We start from the raw sequence: 16933 nt of genomic DNA, 5'->3' as shown, positions 1-16933 counted from the left end.
AATAATGTGGGAGCCAGAGGACATCCCTGTCGCACCCCAAGGTGTACAGGGAATGGCTCTGACTCCCGGCCACGTAGTTTTACCCGGGCCCGCTCACCATCATGAAGGTCCTTAATGATCGTGAGCAGAGGGTCAGGTACTCCAAAAGCACGAAGAACGACCCAGAGGCCAGGCCTACTGATGGTATCATAGGCCTTGACCAGGTCAATAAAGCAGAGATGTAGGTCTTGTTGGAATTCCCTACACCTCTGCTGTAGCAGACGGACAGAAAATATGGCATCTGTGCAGGACCGCCCTTTCCTGAAACCGCATTGGGGCTCCGCAAGCCTCTCCTCAGCGTGCCTGGCAAGGCCATGCTGAATAATCCTTGCCAGGACCTTTCCCGGCACACTGAGGAGTGAGATTCCCCTGTAGTTGTTACAGTCTGTGCGGTCCCCCTTCTTAAAAAGGGGGACCACCAGGGCATCCTTCCAATCCTGCGGAACCCGTCCGGTGGTCCAGACTGTTGTTATGATGTCATATAGGGCAGTCTGTGCACAAACGCCACCCTCCCTCAGCATTTCGCTTGGGAGATCATCTCTGCCCGCTGCCTTTCCTGGTCTCAGACTCCGGATCGCCTTCAATACTTCCTCAGCAGATGGCACCTCAGCCAGCCACTCACAGGGGGTGACTTCTTCCAATATTTGAGGCACCGCAGCCTCAGCAGGGTCATCCTCACTTTGTCCCATGATGTTTTCCTGGCTGAGGGATTTTCCCTCCCCCAGGACCTCACAGAAATGCTCAGCAAATCTGCGAACCTGTTCCTGGGGGTCGGAGATTGGATCACCGTTTTTTCCCCTAATGATGGTAATAGGTGTGGCGCTGCAGGTTACTTTTTTGATGGAGTTAAATAGAGATTTGTGATCACGGGCCACTGAGGCAGACTCCATCTCCTCAGCAACCCGCGACCACCACCCATCCTTGCAGCGCCTCACGGCTCTCCGAACCTCCGAGCGAAGGCTGCGGTAAGCCTCCTCATTCTCTGACGTGGGATTCTGTAGCCGATGACAGTGGGCCTGTCGCTTTTTCTCAACCATCCTGAACACCTCCTCTGTCAGCCAGGGTCTCTGGGGAGGTCTGGACCGCGTACCCAAAGCAGCCATTGCAGCTGCATGAGTCACAGTCCTAAACCTCGCCCATTTACCCTCGACATCAGGAGGAGTCGGGGACAATGCCAATCCCAGCCGCAAGCGATGATGAAATTCTCGCTTGCAACTTTCATCAGATAATTGAGACCAGGCCACTTTATGTTGGAATGGGGTCCTGGGTGTACACCCACCACCGGAGTGGAAGAATGGCAGGCACATCTTACAGATGACTAGTCGATGGTCAGAGGGCAGATCAGCTCCACGGTAGGTCCTGGTGTCAAGGACATGGGCTCGCATTCGCTGGTCCGTCACTATGTAGTCCAGCAGATGTTCTTGCTTGGACCCGGCATGCATCCATGATGTTGTGTGGATGCGCCGATGCTGGAACAGCGTGTTGGTAATTACAAGCCCATGGGCTGCACAAAAATCTAGCAGCCTCCTACCGTTGTTATTGAGCTGATCTGGCCCATGCCCTCCAATCACTCCAGACCAGGTGCCAGTATCATGACCAACTCGGGCATTGAAGTCACCCAACATGATGACTCTATCCCGAGGGGCCACTTTAGCCAGCACCTGTGACAGGAGGTCATAGAAGGCATCTGACTCATCGGCTTTGCCTGCATCCCTCCACGGATGTTCATCTTCGGTGGGGGCATAAGTAACCACGACCACCATTCCTCGCCTCCGGTTGATGGGAAGGCGAGCCCAAAGTAGCCTGGGGCTTACAGCTTCCCACACCTCACCGCCACGCTCCCACGCCCCCTTCATTCTTTTGTTCAAAAGAAGACCCACACCCTGTTGTTTGGCAGTCTGCTGCCCCGAGTAGAGGACTGTCCACCCCTCATGGTGGCAGGAGCCAGAGCCGGTCCACCGGACCTCCTGAATGCCGCATAGATCCAGGCGGTACCGGTCCAGCTCCCGACAGAGGAGTGGCAGCCTCTCCTCTGCAGTGAGCGTTCGAACATTCCACGTGGCCACCCGTAGTGGCTTTTCGTTGTTTCTGGAGTAGCCCCGAGGGTAGGTATTCAATCTCCTGGCTCCGCCAATTGGGGTTTGGCCAGGAGACGTCATAGACGCCTGGCCCCCCGGGGCCTCCGGCACAAGCTTATTAGTTACATATTTCAGTTTAATTCGTGGTTTCGTGGTAATTAATTGAAGGTGGAGGGGTTACCAGCCCCTCGCACCCGTCCAGAGCCCCTGTTTAGCCCCTGTGGTGGACACATAAGCCATGAGGGGAGGAGCCAATCAAAATTGGATCTCCCCCCACAGCACTGTCCACGACAGAGTTGCCCGTCCGGCACCGCGAGGAGGTAAACATAAACACATACACACAGACACATCAACACACACACACAGACACATCAACACACACACACAGACACCTCAACACCTGACACACAGACACATCAACACACACACACACACAGACACACACACACAGACACATCAACACACACACAGACACATCAACATACACACACAGACACATCAACACACACACACACAAACACACAGACACATCAACACACACACACAGACACATCAACACACATCAACATACACACAACAACAACAACCGCCATACATCAACACCTGACACACAGACACATCAACACACACACACACACAGACACACACACACAGACATATCAACACACACACAGACACATCAACATACACACACAGACACATCAACACACACACACACAAACACACAGACACATCAACACACACACACACACACAGACACATCAACACACAGACACATCAACACACATCAACATACACACAACAACAACAACAACCGCCATTCGCCACTAAGTGGCGGTGACATCACCACGACGCTTGTGCCAGGCCATGTGCACCTTGAGGCCACGTGAAGTGTCAAACGCCCGCTGGCAGGAGGTCACGGGGCAGACCCAGGTGCCACGGGTCGACTGACTGAGATGACTGAGATGACTGGCTGATGCACCACCTGTGCCCCCTACTGTGCCAACCTGCTGTGCCCTAGCCACCCGGCGCTCCGCTCATTGTTGTGAGCGTCGCTCCTCCGCCCTCCTTTATTGCTGGAGGGCGACTGCTTCCAACTGCCCAGTAGCGTCCTTCACGAGCCTCCTCCACAGAGGCCGATCTTGACACCGCTGGTACCAGTCATCGGCAAGTCCACTCAGCTCCACAACCTCCCGTACCGCATCAATCCATCTCTTCACCAGCCCATGCTGTGCCGTTTAGAAGAAGCTGCTTGGGCATGCGGTGGCTGGCCATAAGGGCTACATGAATGAGCCAACGCAGCCTTGCCTGCCGGAGTAGCTCACGAATGGGAATGTGTCCAGATCTTTCAAGGATTTGTGAGCTCCTCACACAATCCAGCCTGGTTAGACCCAGGATGGATCATAGGCAGGCCAGCCTAAATGTTTCTAACCGGCGCATAAAAACCTGATACACACACACCCAGCCACATCACACACACACACAGACACAAACACACACTGACACACACATCAAAGACAGACATCATATACACACAGACACAACATACAGGCACATACATCACACACACACACACAGACATACACACACACAGAAACATCACACACACAGAGACACACAAAGACAAATCCTCCATATAGCCTGAACAGACTGTTGGGGCAAATGCTGTTAGCAAGCACCACAGACAAACACACACTCACAGGCAGACACATCACACATCAACACCTGGCACAGATACACACACACAGATACACACATACACACATCAGACACACTTCACACACACATGGACACACACAGACACATCACACACACACACACATCACACACACATCAAACACACAAAGCCACACATCTCACACGTACGTGCGAAAGGTGGCCGCTGTGCGTGCGTGTGTGTGTACGTGTGTGTGTACGTGTGTGTGCGTGCGTGTGTGTGTGTGTACGTGTGTGTGTGCGCTATTGAGTGCGTGAGTGTGCGAGTGTGTGCGTGAGTGTGTGTGTACGTGTGTGTGTGTGTGTACGTGTGTGTGTGTGTGTGCGTGTGAGTGCGCTATTGAGTGCGTGAGTGTGCGAGTGTGTGCGTGAGTGTGTGTGTACGTGTGTGTGTGTGTGTGCGTGTGAGTGCGCTATTGAGTGCGTGAGTGTGCGAGTGTGTGTGTGAGTGTGTGAGGGAGTGAGGGTGTGTGTGCGAGTGTGTGCGTGAGTGTGTGAGGGAGTGAGGGCGTGTGAGTACGTGAGTGTGCGAGTGCGTGCGTGTGTGTGAGTGCGTGTGCGTGCGTGTATGTGTGAGTGCGTGTGTGCGAGTGTGTGCGTGCGTGCGTGAGTGTGAGTGTGTGTGTGCATGCGTGTGTGAGTGCGTGTGTGAGTGCGTGTGTGAGTACGTGTGTGCGTGTGTGCGTGAGTGAGTGTGTGCGTGAATGAGTGTGAGTGCGTGTGTGCGTGCGAGTGCGTGTGTGCGTGCGTGTGTGCGCGTGCGTGTGTGCGCGTGTATATGTGAGTGCGTGTGCGTGTGTGCGAGTGTGTGCGTGCGTGCGTGAGTGTGAGTGTGTGTGTGCATGCGTGTGTGCATGCGTGTGTGAGTGCGTGTGTGAGTGCGTGTGTGAGTGCGTGTGTGCGTGAGTGAGTGTGTGCGTGAATGAGTGTGAGTGCGTGCGTGTGTGCGTGCGAGTGCGTGTGTGCGTGCGTGTGTGCGCGTGCGTGTGTGCGCGTGTGTGCATGCATGCGTGAGTGCGAGTGTGTGTGTGTGCAGGCGTGTGTGAGTGCGTCTATGCGTGTGTGCGTGTGTGAGTGCGTGTGCGTGTGTGTGTGTGCGTGTGTGTGCGTGTGTGCGTGTGTGCGTGAATGAGTGTGTGAGTGCGTGTGTGCATGCGAGTGCGTGTGTGTGCGTGTGTGCGCGTGCGTGCGAGTGCATGCGTGTGAGTCCGTGCGTGAGTGCGTGTGCGTGCGTATGTGCGTGCGTGCGAGTGCGTGTGTGCGTGCGTGCGTAGGTGTGCGTGAGTGCGAGTGTGTGCGTGCGTGCGTGAGTGAGTGTGCGAGTGAGTGCATGTGTGTGTGCGTGTCTATGTGTGTGTATGTGCGTGTCTATGTGTGTGTGCGTGTGTGCGTGTGTGAGTGAGTGTGCGAGTGTGCGAGTGAGCGAGTGAGCGCGTGTGTGCGTGCGAGTGTGTGTGTGTGTGAGTGAGTGCGTACGTGTGATGTGTGTGTGTGCGTGAGTGTGATATGTGCGTGCGTGTGCGTGTGATGTGTGTGTGTGCATGTGTGTGCGTGTGTGTGCGTGTGTGTGCGTGTGTGTGATGTGTGTGTGTGATGTGTGTGTGTGATGTGTGTGTGTGTGATGTGTGTGTGATGTGCGTGTGATGTGCGTGTGTGTGTGATGTGTGTGTGTGATGTGTGTGTGTGATGTGTGTGTGTGAATGTGTGTGATGTGTGTGTGTGTGATGTGTGTGTGAATGTGTGTGTGTGTGATGTGTGTGTGTGATGTGTGTGTGTGTGTGTGATGTGTGTGTGTGTGTGATGTGTGTGTGTGTGTGATGTGTGTGTGATGTGTGTGTGTGTGATGTGTGTGGTGTGTGTGTGTGATGTGTGTGTGTGATGTGTGTGTGTGATGTGTGTGTGTGAATGTGTGTGTGTGATGTGTGTGTGTGATGTGTGTGTGTGACGTGTGTGTGAATGTGTGTGTGTGTGATGTGTGTGTGTGATGTGCGTGTGTGTGATGTGTGTGTGTGATGTGTGTGTGTGATGTGTGTGTGTGATGTGTGTGTGATGTGTGTGTGATGTGTGTGTGATGTGTGTGTGATGTGTGTGATGTGTGTGGTGTGTGTGTGTGATGTGTGTGTGTGATGTGTGTGTGTGATGTGTGTGTGTGATGTGTGTGTGAATGTGTGTGTGTGATGTGTGTGTGTGACGTGTGTGTGAATGTGTGTGTGTGTGATGTGTGTGTGTGATGTGCGTGTGTGTGATGTGTGTGTGTGATGTGTGTGTGTGATGTGTGTGTGATGTGTGTGTGTGTGATGTGTGTGTGTGATGTGTGTGTGTGTGTGATGTGTGTGCGTGCGTGCGCCAGGGGGCGCGACTCGGCCACCTTCTTCTCGGTGCCGGAGAAAACCTCGCGCAGAGAGGAGAGCTTCAGCAGCAGCAGCTCCAAGTCACCCTCCTGGAGACACGGAGACAACGGGGAGACACGGGGAGAGACAGGGGCATGAGGAGAGATGGGGAGACACGGTGAGACACGGGAAGACACGGGGAGAGACGGGGAGACACGGGAAGAGACAGGGAGACATGGGGAGACATGGGGAGACATGGGGAGACATGGGGAAACACCGGGAGACATGGGGAGACATGGGGATACATCGGGAAACACGGGGAGAGATGGGGAGACATGGGGAGACACGGGGAGAGATGGGGAGACATGGGGAGACACGGGGAGAGATGGGGAGACATGGGGAGACACGGGGAGAGATGGGGAGAGACAGGGACACGGGAAGAGCCGGGACACCGGGAGACAGGAGGACATGCAGGGCTGGTGCGTGTGTACCGCGTGTGTACCGCGTGTGTAGCATGTGTGTACGTGTACGTAAACATGCGTGTGTGTACAGTACGTGCGTGCATGTATGTGTGTACGCGTGTACGTGCGTGCGTGTACGTGCGTGTACGTGCGTGTACGTGTGTGCGTGTGTACATGCGTGCACGTGCGTGTGTACGTGCGTGTGTACGTGTGTACGTGCGTGCGTATACGTGTGTACGTACGTATGTGTGTGTACGTGCGTGTACGTACGTGTGTGTGTGTACGTGCGTGTGTGTACGTGTGTACGTGTGTGTGTGTGTACGTGCGTGTGTATGTGCGTGTGTACGTGCGTGTACGTGTGTGTGTACATGTGTACGTGCGTGTACGTGTGTGTGTGTACGTGTGTGTGTGTACATGTGTGTGTGTGTGTGTACGTGTGTGTGTGTACGTGTGTGTGTGTACGTGTGTGTGTGTGTACGTGTGTGTGTGTACGTGTGTGTGTGTGTGCGTGCGTGTACGTGTGTGTGTGTGTGTACGTGTGTACGTGTGTGTGTGTACGTGTGTGTGTGTGTGCGTGCCTGTGTACTGGGAGGGGGGCTGCCCCTCTTCGCAGCCTTCCCCAGCGGGGTGCTGGGCGGAGGCTCGAACAGCCGACCAAGCGCCTCCAGGCCCTGCAGCAACGAGTTCAACTCACTGCACACACACACATCACACACACACACACATCACACACACATACACACACACACACAGACACACACAGACATACATACACATCACACACACAGACACACACACACACACATCACACACACACACATACACAGACACACACACATCACATACATCACACACACAGACACACAGACACACACACACATCACACACAGACACACAGACACACACACATCACACATACACACACACATACACACACATCACATACAGACACACACACACATCACATACATCACACACACAGACACACACACATCACACACATACATCACATCACATACATCACACACACAGACACACACACACATCACACACACACAGACACACACACATACACACACATCACACACACATCACACACATACACACATCACACACACAGACACACACACACACATCACACACAGACACACAGACACACAGACACACACATACATCACATACATCACACACACAGACACACACACATCACACACACATACACAGACACACACATCACACACACATCACACAGACATACACACAGACACACATCACACACACAGACATCACACACACACACATCACACATACACACATACACACATCACACATACACACACATCACACACACATCACACACACACACACATCACACACGCAGACACACTTCACACACACACATACACACACAGACACACACAGACACACACACACAACAACAACAACCGCCATTCGCCACTAAGTGGCGGTGACGTCACCACGACGCTTGTGCCAGGCCATGTGCACCTTGAGGCCACGTGAAGTGTCGAACGCCCGCTGGCAGGAGGTTACGGGGCAGACCCAAGTGCCACAGGTCGACTGACTAGGATGACTGAGATGGCTGGCTGATGCACCACCTGTGCCCCCTACTGTGCCAACCTGCTGTGCTTTAGCCACCCGGCGCTCCGCTAGTTGTTGTGAGCGTCGCTCCTCCACCCTCCGTTGTTGTTGGGAGGGCGACTGCCTCCAACTGCCCAGTAGCGTCCTTCACGAGCCTCCTCCACAGAGGCCGATCTTGACACCGCTGGTACCAGTCATCGGCAAGTCCACTCAGCTCCACGTCCTCCTGTACCACATCACTCCATCTCTTCTCTAGCCCGTGCCGCGCCCGTTTAGCCCCCTCGATCCGGCCGAACAAAAGCTGTTTCGACATGCGGTGGCTGGGCATGCGGGCTACATGACCCAGCCATCGCAGGCTTGCCTGCCGGAGGAGCTCACCAATGGGACCTTGCCCAGATCTTTCAAGGATTTGTGAGCTCCTCACACAATCCAGCCTGGTTAAACCCAGGATGGATCGTAGGCAGGCCAGCCTAAATATTTCTAACCAGCGAAGATGTTCCATTAGGGGGGTCCACGTTTCGCAAGCGTAGAGAATGGAGGGAATGACCGTGGCCGAGAAGACCTGAAGCTTAGTGCGGAGCGACAGACCAGGTAGCTTCCACACACACACATATACAACCACACACGCTAACACACACACACGCACACACGCGCACACACACACACACGCACAAGCACGCACACACGCACACACAAGCGCACACACACGCACACACACGCACACACGCACACGCACACAAGCACACACACACACGCACACACATACACGCACATACACACACAAGCACACACACATACACACACACATACACACACAAGCACACACACACGCACATACACACACAAGCACACACACATACACACACACATACACACAAGCACACACACACGCACACACACACGCACATACACACACAAGCACACACACATACACACACACATACACACACAAGCACACACACACGCACATACACACACAAGCACACACACATACACACACACACGCACACACAAGCACACACACACACGCACACACACACACGCACATACACACACAAGCACACACACATACACACACACACGCACACACAAGCACACACACACACGCACACACACACACGCACACACACACACACAAGCACACACACACGCACACACACGCACACACAAGCACACACACACATACACACACAAGCACACACGCACACGGGATCTACCCCGTGTAGCCACCACCACCACAGCCACGACCACCGCCCCATTTCTGCCTCGCGCCACCGTCACCACCGTCACCACCATCACCACCGTCACCACAACCATCACCACCATCACCACCGTCACCACCATCACCACCACCGTCACCACCGTCACCACCGTCACCACCATCACCACCGTCACCACAACCATCACCACCGTCACCACCATCACCACCGTCACCACCACCGTCACCACCGTCACCACCACCGTCACCACCGTCACCACCGTCACCACCATCACCACCGTCACCACCGTCACCACAACCATCACCACCGTCACCACCATCACCACCGTCACCACCACCGTCACCACCGTCACCACCGTCACCACCATCACCACCGTCACCACCGTCACCACAACCATCACCACCGTCACCACCATCACCACCGTCACCACCACCGTCACCACCGTCACCACCGTCACCACCGTCACCACAACCATCACCACCGTCACCACCATCACCACCGTCACCACCACCGTCACCACCGTCACCACCGTCACCACCGTCACCACCATCACCACCGTCACCACAACCATCACCACCATCACCACCGTCACCACAACCATCACCACCGTCACCACCATCACCACCGTCACCACCACCGTCACCACCGTCACCACCACCGTCACCACCGTCACCACCGTCACCACCATCACCACCGTCACCACCGTCACCACAACCATCACCACCGTCACCACCATCACCACCGTCACCACAACCGTCACCACCGTCACCACCACCGTCACCGTCACCACCGTCACCACCGTCACCACCTCTGCCTAGTGTCACCACCGTCACCACCTCTATGTATATCTATGTATCCATATGTATCTCTGTGTGTCTCTATGTATCTCTATGTGTCTCTATGTATCTCTCTGTGTCTCTGTATCTCTATGTGTCTCTATGTATCTCTATGTGTCTCTATGTGTCTCTATGTATCTCTATGTATCTCTATGTATCTCTATGTGTCTCTGTGCCTCTGTGTCTCTATGTATCTCTGTGTGTCTCTGTATCTATGTGTCTCCATGTATCTCTATGTGTCTCTATGTATGTCTATGTATCTCTGTGTATCTCTATGTGTCTCTGTGCCTCTGTGTCTCTATGTATCTCTATGTGTCTCTGTATCTCTATGTGTCTCTATGTATCTCTATGCATCTCTATGTATCTCTATGTATCTCTATGTATCTCTATGTATCTCTATGTGTCTCTATGTATCTCTGTGTGTCTCTGTATCTATGTGTCTTCATGTATCTCTATGTGTCTCTATGTATGTCCATGTATCTCTGTGTATCTCTATGTGTCTCTGTGCCTCTGTGTCTCTATGTATCTCTATGTGTCTCTGTATCTCTATGTGTCTCTATGTATCTCTATGCGTCTCTATGTATCTCTATGAGTCTCTATTTATCTCTATGAGTCTATGTGAGTCTCTGTGCCTCTATGTATCTCTATGTATCTCTATGTATATCTGTGTGTCTCTGTGTCTCTATGTATCTCTATGTATCTCTGTGTGTCTCTGTATCTATGTGTCTTTATGTATCTCTATGTGTCTCTATGTATCTCTATGTATCTCTATGTATCTCTATGTGTCTCTGTGCCTCTGTGTCTCTATGTGTCTCTGTATCTCTGTGTCTCTATGTCTCTATGTATCTCTATGCGTCTCTATGTATCTCTATGAGTCTCTATTTATCTCCATGAGTCTCTGTGAGTCTCTGTGTCTCTATGTATCTCTATGTATATCTGTCTCTGTGTCTCTATGTATCTCTATGTATCTCTGTGTGTCTCTGTATCTCTATGTGTCTCTATGTATCCCTATGTATATGTGTGTCTCTGTGTATCTCTATGAGTCTCTGTGTCTCTATGTATCTCTATGTGTCTCTGTGTATCTCTGTGTCTCTATGCATATCTATGCGTCTCTATGTCTCTATGCATCTCTATGTATCTCTATGTGTCTCTATGAGTCTCTGTGTCTCTATGTATCTCTATGTGTCTCTATGTATCTCTATGAGTCTCTATTTATCTCCATGAGTCTCTGTGAGTCTCTGTGTCTCTATGTATCTCTATGTATCTCTATGTATATCTGTCTCTGTGTCTCTATGTATCTCTATGTATCTCTGTGTGTCTCTGTATCTCTATGTGTCTCTATGTATCCCTATGTATATGTGTGTCTCTGTGTATCTCTATGAGTCTCTGTGTCTCTATGTATCTCTATGTGTCTCTGTGTATCTCTGTGTCTCTATGCATATCTATGCGTCTCTATGTCTCTATGCATATCTATGCATCTCTATGTACCTCTATGTGTCTCTATGAGTCTCTGTGTCTCTATGTATCTCTATGTGTCTCTGTGTCTCTTTGTGTCTCTATGTATCTACATGTGTCTCTATGTGTCTCTATGTATCTCTATGTGTCTCTGTGTATCTCTATGTGTCTCTATGTGTCTCTATGTATATCTGTGTGTCTCTGTGTCTCTATGTATCTCTATGTATCTCTGTGTGTCTCTGTATCTCTATGTGTCTCTATGTATCTCTGAGTCTCTATGTATCTCTATGTGTCTCTGTGTCTCTATGTATCTCTGTGTCTCTGTGTGTCTCTATGGGTCTCTATGTGTCTCTGTGTATCTCTGTGTCTCTATGCATATCTATGCGTCTCTGTGTCTCTATGTATCTCTATGTGTCTCTGTATCTCTACGTGTCTCTATGTCTCTATGTGTCTCTGTGTCTCTGTATCTCTGTGTGTCTCTATGTATCTCTATGTCTGTGTGTCTCTATGTATCTGTGTGTCTCTGTATCTCTGTGTCTCTATGTGTCTCTGTATCTCTGTGTGTCTCTATGTATCTCTATGTGTCTCTATGTCTGTGTGTCTCTATGTATCTGTGTGTCTCTGTATCTCTGTGTCTCTGTGTGTCTCTATGCATCTCTATGCGTCTCTGTGTGTCTCTATGTATCTCTATGAGTCTCTATGTATCTCTGTGTCTCTATGTGTCTCTATGTATCTCTATGTGTCTCTATGAGTCTCTGTGTGTCTCTATGTATCTATATGTGTCTCTATGTATCTCTATGTGTCTCTATGAGACTCTATGTGTCTCTATGTATCTCTATGTTTATGAATGTATCTCTATGTTTATGAATGTATCTCTATGTGTCTCTATGTGACGTTGAGTGGTGAGTGTTGAGTGGTGAGTTCAGCGGTGAGTGTTGTGGGGTGAGGGTGAGTGTTGAATGGTGAGTGGGGAGTGTTGAATGGTGAGTGGGGAGTGTTGAGTGGTGAGTGTTGAATGGTGAGTGGGGAGTGTTGAGTGGTGAGTGTTGTGGGGTGAGGGTGGGGGTGAGTGTTGAGTGGTGAGCAGTGTGTGTTGAGTGTTGAGTGTTGTGGGGTGAGGGTGTGTGTTGAGTGGTGAGTGTTGTGGGGTGAGTGATGAGTGGTGAGCAGTGTGTGGTGAGTGTTGAATGGTGAGTGCTGAGCAATGAGAATTGAGTGAACGCTATAGGAATGTGTGTGTGCGCGCGTGCGCGCGGATGTGTGTGCGTGTGTGTGTGTATGTGTGTCTGGGGAGCGGTGGTGTAGTGGTTAGCACGCTGCGCTACGAACCCGGCCACCCGAGTTGAATGCCCGCTCATGGTCCACAGCAGTGATTATTCACGATGTAACACCAGTTTGTTTCTGGGTGCTAAGTGTTATTTGTTTCATTGCTTATGCCCCAAAAGTCTAGAAAACGGCTGTTATTCCCCACAAACTTTGTGGGGAATAATAGGATAACAGTGTTACATTGTCTAAACCGGTAATGGGCCTGCCCTAGGTCGACTCAGCCTCAAACGAGCAGCCTGGATGCGGTGCGTAAACATCGCCACCGGGGAGACAAAGGCGGCCGGGCGTGGTGCTGGCCACCCACCCCCCTCGTGCGCCGTGCCGGCCTTCATAGCTGCTGCTGCTGCTCGCCAGTGGCACTTGCCCCAACAGTCTGTTTAAGGCCATACGGTGGGGACGTTTGTCTTTGTGGGGGAGGGTGTGACACAGGAAGTCGCATGCTGATCCTGCAGCAGCTGCTGCTGCTGCTGCTACTGTCGGACAGAGTGCAGCTGTGCGCTGTGAACAACAACATCCTAGCCACGACACACACTGTGTGTGCGCGCGCGTCTTTGCCTGTGCGTCTGTGTGTCTGTCTGTCTGTCTGGGTCGCGTAGCTCCGCATGCCCAGCCACCGCATGCCCAAGCCAGCTTCTGTTTCGCTCGGATAGATGTGGGCTCAACGGGCGCGGCACGGGCTAGAGAAGAGATGGAGTGATGCGGTACAGGAGGACGTGGAGCTGAGTGGACTTGCCGATGACCGGTACCGGCGGTGTCAAGATCGGCCTCTGTGGAGGAGGCTCGTGAAGGATGCTACTGGGCAGTTGGAGGCAGTCGCCCTCCAACAACAATGGAAGTCGGAGGAGCGACGCTCACAACAACGAGCGGAGCGCCGGGCGGATCAAATACACCGAGGTGGTGCGTCGGCCGGCCATCTCAGTCAGTCGACCCGTGGCACCTGGGTCTGTCCCGTTGACCTCGTGTCAGCGGGCTTTAGACACGTCACGTGGCATCAGAGTGCACCTAGCCTGGCACAAGCGCCGCGGTGACGTCACGGGCACTTGGTGGTGAACCGTCTCATCGCTGGCTGTGCGTCTGACCGTGTGAACCAAACTAATTTATATGATTCGACTTAAGGCTTTCGTGACTGCAAGGATTCATCAACTTTGGTTCTTTCGGTAAAGTCACCACCGCTTGGAATGAGAATAAAATAACACATCGCTCTCTTCTGGACAGTCCTGTGTCTTCACCTGAGGACGGCTACTTGTGTTGTGGCCCAAACGTCGTGAGAATTTTATTGTTTTATTGTATTATTTTATTCTCATTCTACGTGGTGACTTTACCGAAAGAACCAAAGAAGATCATTTAAATGATGCCAGGCAAGAGCCACTCGGCCAAGGCCATAGCCATGGAGTCAACTTTGGGGGGGACATTATCTGCCAGGGGGTCTGGGGGTCACAACCCAGAAAGAAAAAAAAAATCTAAATGTGAAAACGAATTTCCTGCTATTCCCTGCCTGAAACATAACAGCAAATGTCACTAACGCATAGGATGGACTTTGTATTTATTTTTTTACAATAACGTCTAATAGCGCAATGTATTTACATTGCTCTGCTTGAACTTTGTTTTTTACCATTTCCTGTTTCAGTGTGATGGCAGAGATTAGGGATGAATTAATAAGTACAACCATAACCACAATCACATCAACAGAAATCGATGCATTGATTTATTTGAAGACAAGTCCAGATATTTGTGGCCAAGGTTTAACAAATTGTTGTTTTTTATTTACATAGCATAGCAATTATGATGACTTTTAAAAAATATATTTTTATAGCAATATATTGAATATTGGGGGGGGATGTGTCCCCTCCCCCCCCCAATATATATTATATATATTATTATTATGGCCTTGCACTCAGCTATGTAGTTATTTCTTGTAGAAGCAGCCTGGCCACAAATGATGGCTCAAACAAAGTGGATCATTATCATCGCCGTCGTGTGGAAATTTACAGCAGCAGCTAAATGCGTCTAAAGGCGTGGTGGTGGTGGTGGCGGTGGTGGCGGTGGATTCGAAAGTGGAGCGTGAAACCGGAGGATCCACGCGACCACGGGGAGAGAGAGAGAGAGCATGCATACTACAGCGCCACTGGCTTAGGGTCGGGATCGAACCCACGATCTCCTGTATACCAGGCACGGGAGATCTCACCACCGTGGCGACCGTGTGTCTGTGTCATCATGTGTGTCTGTGTGTGTGTCATCATGTGTGTGTGTGTGTCATCATGTGTGTCTGTGTGTGTGTCTGTCATCGTGCGTGTGTGTCTGTCATCATGGTGTGTGTGTGTCATCATGTGTGTGTGTGTGTCTGCCATCATGCGTGTGTGTGTGTCATCGTGCGTGTGTGTCTGTGTCATCATGCGTGTGTGTCATCATGCGTGTGTGTGCGTGTCTGTCATCATGTGTGCGTGTGTGTCTGTCAACATGCATGTGCGTGTCTGTCAACATGCGTGTGCGTGTGTCTGTCATAGTTGCGTGCTAACAGCAGTTGCCCCAACAGTCTGTCGCCATGCGTGCGTCTGAATTAATTTCATCCATCAGCTCAGTGGGGGGCCAGGGGGGGGCATCTCTTAACCCCACGGTCAAAACTTTCGCTGAGTCAGTAATTTCTCTACGGCGGAACGCGGGGAAGAGAAAACTGACGGGTGGTGGAAGTCTCTCCAAGCCGTGAACCATCCCCATCGGTACAATTAGCCCACCGCCACCACCGGCACCACCACAATCGCCGCCGCCATCACCACCAACACCCACCACAACCCACCACAACCACCACCACCGGCACCACGACGCGGCGTCACACGGCCTAGCGAGTGTACGTCACGGTGGCTAGGAGATGTTAACTACCTCGCCTGGTATACAGGAGGTGGTGGGTTCGATCCCGACCCTGACGCCTGCTGCTGTATATTTGGAGTCTGTGTCTCTCTCATCATCATCACGGTGGCTAGGCGATGTTGACTACCTCGCCTGGTGTACAGGAGGTCGTGGGTTCGATTCCCACCCTGATGCCTGCTGCTGTATATTTGGAGTCTGCGTGTCTCTCTCTCCCGGTGGTCGCGTGGATTTGTCTCCGGGTCCTCCGGTTTTTTCCCTCCACATTTAGAATCAACATCACCACGCGCTTTAGAGGAATTGGTTGGTAGACATTTCCACACAGTGATGATGATGATAAGCCACTTTGCTTGAGCTATCATTTGTGATGGCCGGCTCACTTCTGGTAAAGAGCAGCTAACGCCTCATAGCAGCAGAGTAGCAGTGGAGCAGCAGTGGAGTGGTAGTGGAGTGGTAGTGGAGTGGCAGTGGAGTGGTAGGGGAGTAGCAGTGCAGTGGCAGTGGAGTGGTAGTGGAGTAGCAGTGGAGTGGCAGTGGAGTGGTAGTGGAGTGGTAGTGGAGTAGCAGTGGAGTGGTAGTGGAGTGGTAGTGGAGCGGCAGTGGAGTGGCAGTGGAGTGGTAGTGGAGTAGCAGTGGAGTGGCAGTGGAGTAGCAGTGGAGCAGCAGTGGAGTGGTAGTGGAGTGGCAGTGGAGTGGTAGTGGAGTGGTAGTGGAGTAGCAGTGGAGTGGTAGAGGAGCAACAGTGGAGTAGCAGTGGAGCGGCAGTGGAGTAGCAGTGGAGTGGTAGAGGAGTGGTAGAGGAGCAACAGAGGAGTGGTAGTGGAGTGGTAGAGGAGTGGTAGAGGAGCAACAGAGGAGTGGTAGTGGAGTGGCAGTGGAGTGGTAGATGAGTGGTAGAGGAGTGGTAGAGGAGTGGTAGAGGAGTGGCAGTGGAGTGGTAGAGGAGTGGTAGAGGAGTGGTAGAGGAGTGGTAGTGGAGTGGTAGAGGAGTGGTAGAGGAGTGGTAGAGGA

General features: G+C 52.0%; 1 protein-coding gene across 1 annotated transcript in view; it reads right to left on the bottom strand.

Moving 5' to 3' along the window:
- The window catches only part of LOC116957855 (phosphatidylinositol 3,4,5-trisphosphate 5-phosphatase 2), a 99070-nt gene that overhangs the window by 53908 nt on the left and 28229 nt on the right, over positions 1 to 16933 (bottom strand). Inside the window, exons 6-7 of the mRNA XM_076054135.1 lie at positions 7203 to 7317; positions 6202 to 6273 (exon numbers count right to left, since the gene is read on the bottom strand). Of these exons, the coding sequence (XP_075910250.1) occupies positions 6202 to 6273; positions 7203 to 7317 (187 nt within the window). The remainder of the gene's footprint in view (positions 1 to 6201; positions 6274 to 7202; positions 7318 to 16933) is intronic.

Source organism: Petromyzon marinus, chromosome 64 (assembly GCF_048934315.1).
Source record: "Petromyzon marinus isolate PM22_M1 ecotype Great Lakes invasive population chromosome 64, UKy_Petmar_22M1.pri1.0, whole genome shotgun sequence".
Taxonomy (NCBI): Eukaryota; Metazoa; Chordata; class Hyperoartia; order Petromyzontiformes; family Petromyzontidae; genus Petromyzon; species Petromyzon marinus.
Note: the sequence above shows the minus strand (reverse complement) of the source record. Positions and strands in the feature narration are given on the sequence as shown.